Here is a 13,224-nt window from a genome sequence, read left to right as displayed (position 1 = left end):
TACTTTCACACCCTCTCTGAATGAAGTTAATAGGGCAGGATGTCATGCTGCTATCAGTTAAGACAAATATTGGCAAGATGGATTAGAGAATGTTTGAAAAGTTAAGTCCTCTTCAGAATGTGAAAACTCAAACCATGTAAAGAGGAGAAACAGAGCAGGAAATGCAAAAAAAAAATATTTGTACCTGTATCAAGTGGTATCTGTGATAGGCATTTTCATTACACCATTGTGCACCTCTGTTTAGTTCTGCAATCATCTAGTAAGTCAAAACATTCATATACAATCCTCAATTAATTTGTCTTCTGTAGTATACCCTGAAGGTGGCCATGGCCTCTTATGATCCAACAATATCTGGGGTTTTTTTTTGCACAAGCTGGCTGTGTTGAAGAAGGGTCAATGGGCATTTGATCTCCACAGCTGGAGCGAAAAGCCAGCTAATTCATATCATTAACTGTGCTGTGATCCAACAGGTGGGCCCAAATGGACTCCATTTTCTGCATTTTTGACTCTCATCTTCATTTTCTTCTTCAAAAGAGCCACAAGATTAACTTTATGCAGATAGTATTCTCTGCATGCCACATATCAAACAACACACCTCAGCATCAACCTGGGGAAGTGAGGAATTCTGGTTTTGTGGTGTTTCTACAGAAGTGTAAATACAAAAATGCTTGTAATATGCACTGTTCCGCCATTTTCTTCTCACAAAACGCCCTTCATACTTATTTTTGTCTAGACAGATGGCCACTCGGAACAGCTTTGAATAAAATGTTAGCCAAATTCTAGGTACAACATTTTGGTCAAACTTGTTTTTGGAACTTTGTTACTATTTCCTAAGGGCAAAGCAAGGAAAGAAATCAGGGCTTTGAAAAGGGAAATCAGAACTTCAATGTCTGGGGAAGGAGATGAATCTCTAAGAATCATGAAGACTTGGGCAAGAGTCATGCAATCTGTGGTCTCTTCCATGCCATCAAAATGAGACTCATCAATGTCGCTGTGCTCATAGTATTGTTCGGTGAGTACTTTCTACAAAAGGAACGGCAACTGTGTGTTTAAAAACTACCACAAAGTAATTATGTGTGTATTTGTTAAATTTCATCACACAGAGCTCTAAATAACAAAGCCATATGTTGGCCCATTTGTTTCAATTACATGGTAACAATACACTTCATGTAAGAGTGCGTAGAACCAGCACAACACCCTGCACAAATTCTGTGCTTCCAGAGTTTGACTTGAGGCCCTGATGTAGATTTAGCACGTGGGCTGATTCCAAAGCTTGAAACTTTTTGGTTTTTTGAAGAGCTTTGGTGATCAAACTGTGACAGGTTACTACTGCACAGAAGAGAGTGAGGCAGCTGGTTTAATTCTACTGACACCAAAAATACAGAATGCATAGGATTAAAAAAGACTGACGTGCCTCTTCGCATTCATAAGCGTATTGTTTAAGACTGAGTGACAGCTTAGCATTTAGCAGGTTCTTTATGAAACACAAGTTTGATGAGAAACGTTATCTAAAGGAAAACAACTCAAAGTGATGTATCCGAAGAACGAATCCTGCAGTGCAGAATCTTCAGAAAAGGAAAGGATTTTGAGAGAAAACTCAAAATATTCATTCTCAGCTGAATATTATGAAAACTGACACAGAAAACATCAGAATAATAAATGCAATTTTTAATACCTGCTTTTAATAAACAAGGCAATATCACCTAAAGGAAAAAAAAATCACTACTGACAATAGCTTCTGTCACCCCTGCTCAATGCAAAAAACAAAGCTTACTTCCTTCTAGAATCAAGGTATAAACCAAAACTTCTTCAGTATCAAAGGTGCCTGGTAACGACTCAAAGCTGACATGCTGAATTATGACTTTTTTTTTTAAATTCAGCTACAGCATAGTTAGCATTTTCAATAAATTTTGGTTGTTCTGCTAAATCTACCAGCTTTGCTTTATCTCACAAGAGCATCTTCTTTGAGAAAAATAGCGGCAATGAAAGTTGTTCTGATATTTTAATACCGCTTATATGATAAATATAATGCATTTGCTGGTGGTAAAATGCACACTGTCACTTCAGTATGTGCACACAATAATAACATCAATGCATGGCTTGTACTTTGAAAATGCACCTACTTTTTCTGAGCACTTATTTTGATGCATGATGTTTTGGTATGCTCATTTTCAGAGCAAAACACTTTTCAAAGCTCAGGTTTACAGGTTAAGGTCTCCCAGAAAAGGACTGAAACATCCAGAAGACACTGATTAGTTTTGAAAATGCATCAGTATCAAGACTCAGCTTTTAAGAATTTCTTTGGTGCTTCAGCACCAAGGGAATACAGAAAAAGTGGCAGTAGTTTTTATTTGCAGACATTTGCTGGAGTATCTCAGGCCATGATAACTGCCTTGCTTAGAAGAGGAAAAGCAGTCTGACTGCTTCACTGCTCCTAATTTATTACAGCTACCATAAACATGTAGCTGCTTGTTATGGTAATTGTGACACAGCTATTAATGCAGTAGAACCTTTTCAAAAGTTGTTGTTCCTCTCTGAAGTGTTCTCAGCAGATCTCTTGAAACAAGGACATGTCACCTGAGCTGACTGGGCATGAAAATACAGTTATACCTTCCAAACAAGTACTGCAATAAAACTATAACCTCTATCTCTGCAAAGGCAGTTAACTAAAGGAAGCCTTCTTTCTGTGACTTTTTATAATTTTATATTGAATGTTTCAGCCACCTCCTCAGGAAAATTCAGGCTTTACGTGTTATACGTTGCCTCTAAAACTCTTGCAGTATTATATAGAGGGAGTAAAAACCAAACAAATGTATACTGCCTGTGAAATGATAGCAAATTTTGTTTAATCTGCCAAAAATCTGCTGGTCACACTTTTTTCCCTCATTTGTTCAAGGACTACAATCTGGACTGTCTTTCGAGGAGTTTTCCTTTAAAGAGTTGAAGAAAAACATTCTCGTCCCTTCAAGAGACCACTAATAGTAAGAAATGGGAAGAAACTTTTACCCATTAAGCACATTCAGAACCTTCTCCCACACTTTCCTGTACTCCTTATTTGTGAACAAAAGATTCATGTTGTCTTGTGTCAACCCCACAGACACCAGTGCAGGAAACCCTGGGGTGACAGAGGTGATCTTGTGCAGCACTGTGAGCTCCCTGCTCAGGTCTTCAGACCCCTGAGCAGGGACAGGCATGCAATACCTGGATTTCACGAAATGGGCTCCTGTCCATTCTCTGATGCCTTTCTTGGACATTTATGTAACTTTGGAGTACGCAAGTTTTCTCACCAATTTAAATAATTTCAAACTTTGCAATTGTGCAACTTAAAGAATTTCAAATCTTAGTGATTACTAACAGTGCTTTGCATCTACTGACATCTGAATTCATTCAGGGCCATATCCAAAGTCATAGCCTCTTTTTATAAATGAAGACAGCTAAATTTCAGCCAAGTTTAGAGACATGTCTAGCTGGAGCAAATTGAAAGATTCATTTCAACTGTAAGAGGATTTCAGCCATTTTCATCAGCTGAAGACAGGAGTTTTGATTCAAATAATAGATGAAGAGTCATGCAGATGATACAGGATTGTTTTTTAGTAGATAAAAGCCCACTTTGACTAAACATGTTAAAATGGCAAAAGCAATCATGCTTTTGCAGTATTTCTGAATGATCCTTCTTCACTTAACCCTGTAAGTATTTCAACCATACTCTAAAGCTATTGCCCAAAAACAGTGGACTAGTTTTGAAGCACATTCTGGCAGAGTTTTTTAGTGAATATCAACAATAGCCTACAGCAATCATAATATTTACACTTAATTACATTATACATCTGGGGAAAAGCAACGAGCAAATTGAGGTCTTATTATGTTGTACACATCTTTTCCTTTTTGGAGATGTGACACCACATGGAACAGTAAAAGCCTGTGTGCAGCTTTTGAAATCAGGTCTAAAGATGGCTATCTTTAGACAAGGTTGTTAAATCTGTGCCTAAATAAATGATATCAGAAACACTGAGAGTCCAGTAACTGTGAAGGAAGAGGTAATTCATCTTTCAAAGGAGAAAAAAATTAGGGTTCTGATCACTTATGATTGTTAATGATCCTCAGCAAAGTAATGTTATTTACCTGTTATGAATAAATTCCAGTACTATTAATCATTCTCTGCTTGCCTGAGTTATTTTTTGCAGTTCGGAAATCTGATATATGTATCCAAAAGCACTCTGATAGATTTGATCTTAAGCTACACATCAGATTTTTACAACTACATGCTCAGAGTATCAGAATAGCGAAATTTTGTGCCGGGCTACAATATATTTCTAATTGGAAGTAGCTTCATACATAGGAGGGAAATAGTGGATACTGTGATCCAGCACAACAGTAATTGTCTGGTCTTCAATTATTATCTAAAAAGCCTTATTGCCTAAAAAAGGGTTATGGTCTTTTGACACCTATTAATTAAAAAGATATTCTCCAGGCTACTTCAAATAACTGTGCCTTCTACTACAGTTTAATTACAGACACTGCGCCTTACAGGCACTCACCTGGATTTCCTGGACTGTACTGCTTGAGGCATATTTTCAGAAAGATATTTCTTATAATGAAGAGTAATATTTTAGTTAGTGGAGAGTTTTTTTATTGAAAAAGATGAGCTGTGTTTTTAACTTTATTTTAAAACGCTTCCTTCAACTGTATCATTTTTGACTACTTATAGAAAGCTCACTTCTCTAAGCACTCCTGATCTGTGGCATTTTAAGTAATTAAACTGTCTTGGTTATAGCATAATTAAATTGTCTTGGTTTTAATTAGATTCCCTTGCGGTTCTTTTTAATTACTTCACAACTTAAGGAAAGCTTCATCGTGAACATCGATCTGAAATCTCTGATGTGTTTAATAATATAAGGCAAAAAATATCTGTAGGTGAAAATCTCATCAAATTACATTTGCAGGCACTCTTTTACATCTTTTGGTAAGGTTAATAACATGCAGCTTACCTTGTCATCCAATTTCCGTGCACTGAATGAAAGTTCAACGTAGTCGTCATTGCCAGACAATTCCTCAGCTATCACCTAAATGGAGAGCTACATTTGAGTTTTGCATGGTGTAATGAAAATGGAGAAAGACATCATTTCCCCACGTGAAGACTATAGACCCCATTACGAAACTAAAGCGCAGTTAATATGCTTCTCTTTGCAATCAGGAAGGGTTAATAGCACTCAGTGAACCCCTTACTCAGTTAATATGCAGCAACACATTAAGATTCCAAAACAGAATCATTTTTCATTAGATGACAATGTCTTATCAATACCTGTCAATGAACAGACCTCCACATCCCTCAGTAATCCCTTTCATCTGATAAAGTACTTTCTCTTAGGTTCAACAGTGGAGAATTCCACTTAGTCTCACATTATCCAGGAGAAGAAAAGGACTATATGTGAGTTGGATTATTTGGGTCTAAAGCTAGACAAATGGAAAAGTAGCGAAGTCACTTGCCACAGATTGCAATGAAAGGCACATTTACAGTAGGAGAGTTCTCCTGGTGTAGTTTTACTGCAATAGCTATGTTTGCAAAATCATTTATTGCAGAGTCAGAAGGGAGTAACACTAAATTAACATACCATGGGTCTTTCAGATACATAAGCTCTACTGATAATAATGTCCATCACTGTGCTATTCAATGTTGTTAAAAAAACAAAATACTATAGCATTTATCATGACTAGGACATTAAAATGCTTCAGTGGAGAGAAGATATTAACTTAAACAAATCTGAGGTTTATTACCAAAAACGTTCTTTGAAACAAACCACATTCTATTCAATTTGCTATTTCCTAAGCCTGCATGTTCTCCCTGCATGACAAAAAGAAAACAAAAACAAACAAAAAACCCCACATTTCCTAACAATACGTGTCTTGCATGTAGCCCACAGGTATGCCCACAATGGAGCAGGGATGCCCCTAGTGGGACTGTGGCCTGTGGGTAAGCCCATGACAGAGCAGAGAAAATGAATAAGCAAGAGGTAGCAGGGAGCTAAACACAGTCAGAAGCAACGAAGGACAAAACAGAAATCTCTGTGCTCTGATCCTTACCTCCTGCACCATACTTCCCCTCACCAAAGCAGCAGAGCTAACGTGTTGGAAACAAGGGGAGTAGAGACCATGAAAGGAGCAGCAGATGTGTCCATACTGAAGTTAATTTCCAGGAAGCGGGAAGGAAAGGTGTTTTCCCTAAGAGTTCATTCTGTTTGCTTCTCAGCATCCCCAAGAAGCAATTAGAATGTTATGTTAACTGGCAATGAATTAAATTAAGTAAAATTTCACGAGTCATGAATATTTTGGCTATGACAGCTCACAGTAATGAACTGTGGCATTTCCTCACGCCAAATATTCACATGTAGCCATTTAGGGACACAAATGTCTAACTGCATTAAAGTAAAATCCTACTGATGCATATGAGTGATTTACTTGTTGCCAGGCAAATTTGAACTTGCTGAAAGTTTAGCCCACAGAATCTGACACATTTATCTTCCATATTGGTCTGGTGGCTTAAAAAATACTATGCAGCAAAAAGCCACTAGCACCCTGGGACTTGCAAACAGTTTTGCAAGTGTTTTTAACAAAAAATAGTGAACTTTTCCTGTAAAGGTTGACAGACTTCTAGCTGGAGAAACTGAGAGAGGTTCTCTTTTTTCTGAATGCCACACAATAAAAATGTACTAATGAGATATTATACTATTATACTATTTTATTGCAAACCAGGCTTGAGGCAGGCAATTCAGAATTCCATGAAAAACTCAAAATTCAGTAATCTAAACATGCTTGGAAATTAGGCTTTGACAAACAGGTGGCATGTACCTTAGGATCAGAAATAATTCTAACTCATCAATTTCCACTTGCTCTGCCCAGACAGCAAGTTCTTTTCACAGTAATCTTTGTCTGAGTTCAGTTTTCTCCCACTGGAGAAAACTGCTCTAGAGAAAGCCTGCTCTTTAGAACCACAGACCAGAAGCCAAGGTAGCTTGGACTGCTCGCTGTTCTTAGAATAAACTTAGAATAAGGCCTTCAGTTTTTCGGACACTCTCATTTTATTTCTTAACTCCAATTCCAATTATATTGTATTACATTGTATGATAGTGTGCTATTCTGCATTCCAATATCTTATTTCATAAATTAGTTTGTTTCTCCTCAGACCGTTGCCCATTCCCCTCACACTTTCCCTTCTTCCCTTTCCCATGGTGTGGGTCTGTGGGTCCCCCCGCCCTATCAGTCACAGAACCGTTCTGAACAAGCCTGCAGAACGAGCCTGTAGAACAAACCGTTCTAGACAAAGCGCTTGTTTAGAGACCACAAATTCTTGCCAGAAGATTCTACTAGGAAGTTTAGTTATTTTAGTTGAGCTAGCAACTAAACTTATTTGTGTCTCTCATGGAACAGGAGGGGTATCTAGAAGGTCACAGGGATGGATGAGGTAAAGCGTGCCCCAATAGTCTCAGTAGGCAAAAACATCAGCTTTTCAGAGAGCAAAACTCGCTCCTACCTCTGTTCAGACAGGAACCTGGGAGATTCCTTTCCAGTCCCAGAATAAGTGGAGGTGTTGTACTTGGGCTAGGGTAATCCCAGATATTTGTACAGGCGGGGGAGAGCTCCTTGAGAGCAGTCCTATGGAAAAGGACTTGGGAGCCCTGGTGGATGAGAAGCAGGACATGAGCCAGCAGTGTGTGCTTGCAGCACAGAAGGCCAACTGTGTTCTGGGCTGGAGCCCCCAGCAGAAGAAAGGTGCAGAGCTCTCGGAGTTGGTCCAGAGGAGGACCACTAAGATGATCAGAGGGCTGGAGCACCTCTCCGATCAGGAAACGTTAAGGGAACTGGGCTTGTTTAGCTTGGAGAAGAGAAGGCTCCAGGGAGACCTCATATCGGCCTTCCAGCATTTGAAGGGAGAGTATAAACAGGAGGGGAAACGGCTGTTTACAAGGGTGGATAGTGATAGGACAAGGGGAATGGTTTTAAACTGAGACGGGGAGGCTTAGGTTAGATATCAGCAGGAAGCTTTTCCCCCAGAGGGTGGTGAGGCACTGGAACAGGTTGCCCAAGGAGGCTGTGGATGCCCCATCCCTGCAGGCATTCAAGGCCAGGCTGGATGTGGCTCTGGGCAGCCTGGTCTGATGGTTGGCGACCTGCACATAGCAGGGGTTGAAAGTAGATGATCTTTGTGGTCCTTTTCAACCCAGGCCATTCTATGAATAAAAATGAGTTTCATCTTACATATTTAAGAAAACCTCTTCCCAGTCATAGACCAAGAAAGACATCTAAGAAAGAAGATTCCCTGGGCTCTCAGAAAGCACTGTTTCTCATATTCTGCTCTCCACTGTGGCTGAAGACATGAAAAAAATATCTGAACAATCAAGCCAAAAGAAACCCATCTGACTAATTGTAAATCAAGGAAGAAAATCCTTCTCAGCCCCATGAAGCAATTGAGCAGAATGTTTTGATATAATCTGTCTTAATGCCAAGCTGCAAATGTCACAAGCATGCCATGTTCAGTGCAGACAAGCTTGATCTCCCAAACAAGATGGCAAAGAGAAAGATGAAAGAGAAGTAATACACTGATTTTCATATTTCAAGACATACATGGGGTCCTTTAATTTCCAGTCTGTAATTGCATTACAACAAAGCTAAAATAGCAAATATCATAAAATATCCGCATTTGGTGTTGGGTTGTGTGTGTCAGTGTGCTGTGATTTTTTTAAAGACACAGTAAAAAGTCCAGAGGCCTGGAAACATCAAGTCTCTTTACCATTCCAATTAGAACCATGGAAGAATTTTATATTTAATTTTATAAAGAATATTTGTGAAGCTGTTCATACACAATATCATAAATGCAGTTAAAAGTGAGTTAAAATGAATTTCTGAGGATTTGAAAGCTTTAGATAAGAGTGATAAAGCAGTAAGACTTTCTCGTTGTCATTGAAGTATCTTACAAGCAGTAGCAGTAGTAGTAAATGTTATGGCTTTTGTACAAATCTTATATTATTTGTTGCCATTATAGCAAGTATTTATCAGAGATGTAGAAGTAATCTTTTAAATAAATGATTTGACTTCTCAGTCAAGGGTTGTTCTGGTGCCTTAGCATAGTGCTTTTAGGCAGAATTAGTCCCATTAGCTGCCTTTAAACAACAGGAAAATAAAAGCGTATTTAAGACTGGCTTACTGTTATAGATGACTTCCCTGCTGTGTTCTCATGTTTGAGTAAGGACTTGGAGAGTTTCCTCTGAGAAACAATCTGCACAAAAACAAAAGGGAAAAAATTAGAATCTACAATAAACACATGGGTAATTTTGATTTCTGTTTTATTTTGTACGAAGGTGTTGCCTTAATCCACAATTACAATCCTAGCATAAAAAAAACCACTGCTGAGGAAAGTTTCCCCAGGAAGCCTGCAGCTAGGATGCAGTAGGGTCAAGCTGAATGGGAAGAACACTATTTGATAAGTAGAACAGAATAGCAGAAACTGAGTGTCATATTTTCCAGAATTTGCTTCCATCCATCATGGGGGCAACAAGGGAGTATCTGCATACAATAAATCTATCAGACTTGCCAGCCCTCCTCCCCCCATCTACTTTTATAGGAAACTGAAAACCATTTCAAAGAGAACACAATTATTTTACTTCAAAACATCAACAACTCCAAACCCAGAAGCAGGCAGTCTTCCCCATAGGTTTAGTTCCAAAAGTCATCTCCTCTTTTTATCAGGCACCAAATCTCCTCTGGAACTCAGCACTGTAAATTAGCTTGTCCACCAACCAATTTACAAACATACCTAAAAAAAGTGTTAGTATAGTAGCACAGACAAAATATATTGTTTCCTATTATATCAATCATTACATTACCATAACAATCTTTCAACATTTTAAACTAGATCGGTAAAAATATTAGAAAATGGAAAAACCTTAAAGCTACACGTAATTTACCAACTACTCTACAGTTGATGTCCCAGTATGTTAGGTCTCTCCTTTCTTCCTCTCTATAAAGTCAATGCTACCTTAAAACTATTCCCTTCTTCCTTTTTTTTTTTTTAATACTCTTTTTTTAAGTGTTTGGAAAAGTTCAAAATACAGACAGAAGTAGAGGGAACTGAATAGAACTTAGGAATCATAATTAGCGTTATTTCTAATTCAACAACACTGGAACAGGATTCTGCCACATGCTGCACAGACACTGAGCAAAAGTGTTGTTTCTCTTCTATGAAAGACTCCAAGGTTTGGAGCATAGCCTTATACCTCGAGTAGTCCTTTTCCACATCCAATATTATTTGGGCAGCTTAACCTGAATGGCAAATCTATAATACTTCAAATAAAATGATCTATAGAGATCTTTGGCAAAATATGCAGAAATATTCTTTGTAAGAATATTTCCCTCGTCAAGGGAGAAGAACTGCTTCAGGCAACTTATAGTAATCCTGGGCATTGCACACATTTCAGCAATAAGCCAAGTCAATAAGCAGCAGGCAGAATTGAAACAGGGCGTGTAACACAAAATCACAGGCAGCCAGAGATGCTATGAGTAGGAGCAAACAGGATATAAATTTTGGACTAACATCCCCATGGGGAATCATCAATTTTCTGAACAGAAATGTGGAAATAGCACCTCAGATTTTACTGAGCTCGTGTCCTCATGCAGGCAACAGGGAAGAAACAAGTTTTAGAAGATCTTTAAATGTGAAACAAGAGGGTTAGCATAGAGTTGGAGAGGATTCCTCCAGAATCACTGTGTCCAGCTCCCCAGTCCCAATGCAGGACCTCCTGTAGCTGGGTCAGCTGTACCTGACAGATGTATCTCAGATATCCGGAGGCAGAGAAACACTCTTCTCCAGCAATTAACTGCAGCACTCATTATCCTCACTGTAAATATATTTTCCTATGAGCTAACCTGTTTCTCTAATTAAAGCCCATTATTTCCGTCTAATGCACCATGAATGGTAAGAGCCTTCTCCCCTTTCTCATTAAGACATTATTTCTGAAGGCTAATATCATATCTCCACAGTCTTCTCTACACTGCAGAACCCAACTACATCCTATTTTTCCTTTCTGACCACATTTTGTAGGTCTGGAACCATTATCAGTGCTCTCTGCTCAGCCCTCACCAGCAGGTCAATGTCCTACTCTTGGAAAAATGCTCAAAACTGAACATAAAACTAGAGATCCTATGCAAGAAGAGCTTCTTGTGCTGCGAGCTCCTTCCAATTTACTCTAGGATTGCATTTGCCTTTTTTTTTTTAACACCATGATATTTTCTCCATCTGTATTTATGACCATTTCACAATTTTCATCACCAGCTGTTTCTTACCCTGCATTTTTGCATCTGGTTATTACTTAAAGGAATAATTTGGCACTCATCCTTTTCAGACTGCCTTCCATAAGCCAACTGCTGTCATCACTTCACTCATTTCTGCAAATTAGCTTGAAAATTTCCCCAAGTATTGGTCTTGTGGAAGCAAGGGTTGCAGATAAAATACAGATGACCAGTGATGCCAGGATTCAGTGTCCTTCCTTCCTAGGATCTTGGAAAGATTTTTCACTGCAGCCCCTTACATCACCCATACCTCTCTTCTGTTGCCAGCTAAGCTGGCACTTTTATGAAGCGTGAAGAGCAAGTTACAAAATCTTGAGATTTTCAAATATGATTATTTTCAGGATATTATTAAATTATGGGTTTTCCATCTAACAATGAATTCTGGCAGATGGGCAGCAGGACACACTGTATCTCTACGAGCTCCCTGCTTTCCCCAAGATGTACAGACAATACTATAACACACAATAAGCTCTTCTACTGAAACCTATGGTACTGTGCACCAGAAATCTCTTCAGATGTGTTAGGTATGTTTGTCCTCGTGACACAGAACTTGGAGGGGAACCTGTCCTTCAGCTACCTCCTAGAAAGACAGAAGGGCATTCCTCGTGAACAACTTAAAAACCAATTTTGCTAATTGGGAAATTGTCAAAGCCTTTCGGTGGCACTGGGCAGACAAAAACCTGAAGCCTGGGAGCTTCCATGCAGGTGGCAGAAAGACAGCTCACAATGCCAGAAAAGTTAATTTACTCTGACATTCCCATTACTAGATCACATTAATAAGACTAGCTCTCTCAGCCATTAGCATCCTTCTGACAGTGAGCACCCTGCCTATGTAAATACATGTATTTGTGAACAAACATTTATCAGTTGTTAATTAACAGTAAAATGAATCTTCCATCTGGCAATAACGTGCCAAGATCACTGCTTCAGACTGTAATTAGTGATTTGGATCAGAAGACTATCATTGTGATAACTGACAAGAAATCAGTATTCTCTAGCAGGAAATCACCCACTTTCTCCAAGCAGTGTACAAAAAGCAGCTCTCACTAGACAAAAGAGACACTTCTCCAGGATGGTGAAGCACTGGAACAGGCTGCCCAGAGAGGCTGTGGATGCCCCATCCCTGGAAGCATTCAAGACCAGGCTGGATGTGGCTTTGAGCATCCTGGTCTATTGGTTGGAGACTGCGCGTCTTTGAGGTCTTTTTCAACCCAGGCCATTCTATGATTCTATGAATTATATTTATTCTTTTGTATCAGTGCAAATAACCTCTTGAACACCATAACAGGTGTTAGCTGACCTGATTGCCAGAAAGTGAGTCCTAAACAGCAGTAATGTACCAGTCTAGAAAACATCCACATAAGTTCCAGCTTCAAGACATGTTTGAACTTGCAAAATGGCTTAGGTAATTAATCACACCTTTCTTTCATAAGGACTCTGGTTTGACTCCTACCTCAAAAACTAACAATTTAAAACTCCGCCTTCAGAACAACAGGTGTTTTGTATAACCTAATGTGAAGAAGTGTAGGGTGTAAATGCCTCTCATTTCCTAAACAGATATTAGAATTCAGTTCAGACCTAGTAGAAATCATTACATTTCCAGAATACATATTTTATGAATGTTTTATTAAAGCACGACCAACCAGTGAACAAATGGATGTAGAAACCTTAGAGACCTAAAAGGTGAAGCTAATAAAGACTTAAGAACTGATGTTATGTTTCTTTGTGGCTACAGCCACATATAAATTACAATACAGTTATAAGAGCCACACGTCTAATAATATGAATCATACTCAATAAATTTGCAAGAGGTAGGAATAGGAACAGAACGTACAAGCTGCTGTTCTGCTTCAGAAAGAGGGGATACACACACAAAGCAATTCT

General features: G+C 38.8%; 1 protein-coding gene across 2 annotated transcripts in view; it reads right to left on the bottom strand.

The window, feature by feature from the left end:
* The window catches only part of CPNE4 (copine 4), a 213,074-nt gene that overhangs the window by 86,084 nt on the left and 113,766 nt on the right, over nucleotides 1-13,224 (bottom strand). For both annotated transcript variants that reach the window (XM_042816966.1, XM_042816967.1), the window contains exons 4-5: nucleotides 9,200-9,271; nucleotides 4,989-5,063 (exon numbers count right to left, since the gene is read on the bottom strand). In XM_042816966.1, coding sequence (XP_042672900.1) covers nucleotides 4,989-5,063; nucleotides 9,200-9,271 — 147 coding nt within the window. The remainder of the gene's footprint in view (nucleotides 1-4,988; nucleotides 5,064-9,199; nucleotides 9,272-13,224) is intronic.

This window comes from Centrocercus urophasianus, unplaced genomic scaffold (genome assembly GCF_019232065.1).
Source record: "Centrocercus urophasianus isolate 14NV4802_14NV808 unplaced genomic scaffold, USGS_Curo_1.0 seq_16, whole genome shotgun sequence".
Lineage (NCBI taxonomy): Eukaryota > Metazoa > Chordata > Aves > Galliformes > Phasianidae > Centrocercus > Centrocercus urophasianus.
Note: the sequence above shows the minus strand (reverse complement) of the source record. Positions and strands in the feature narration are given on the sequence as shown.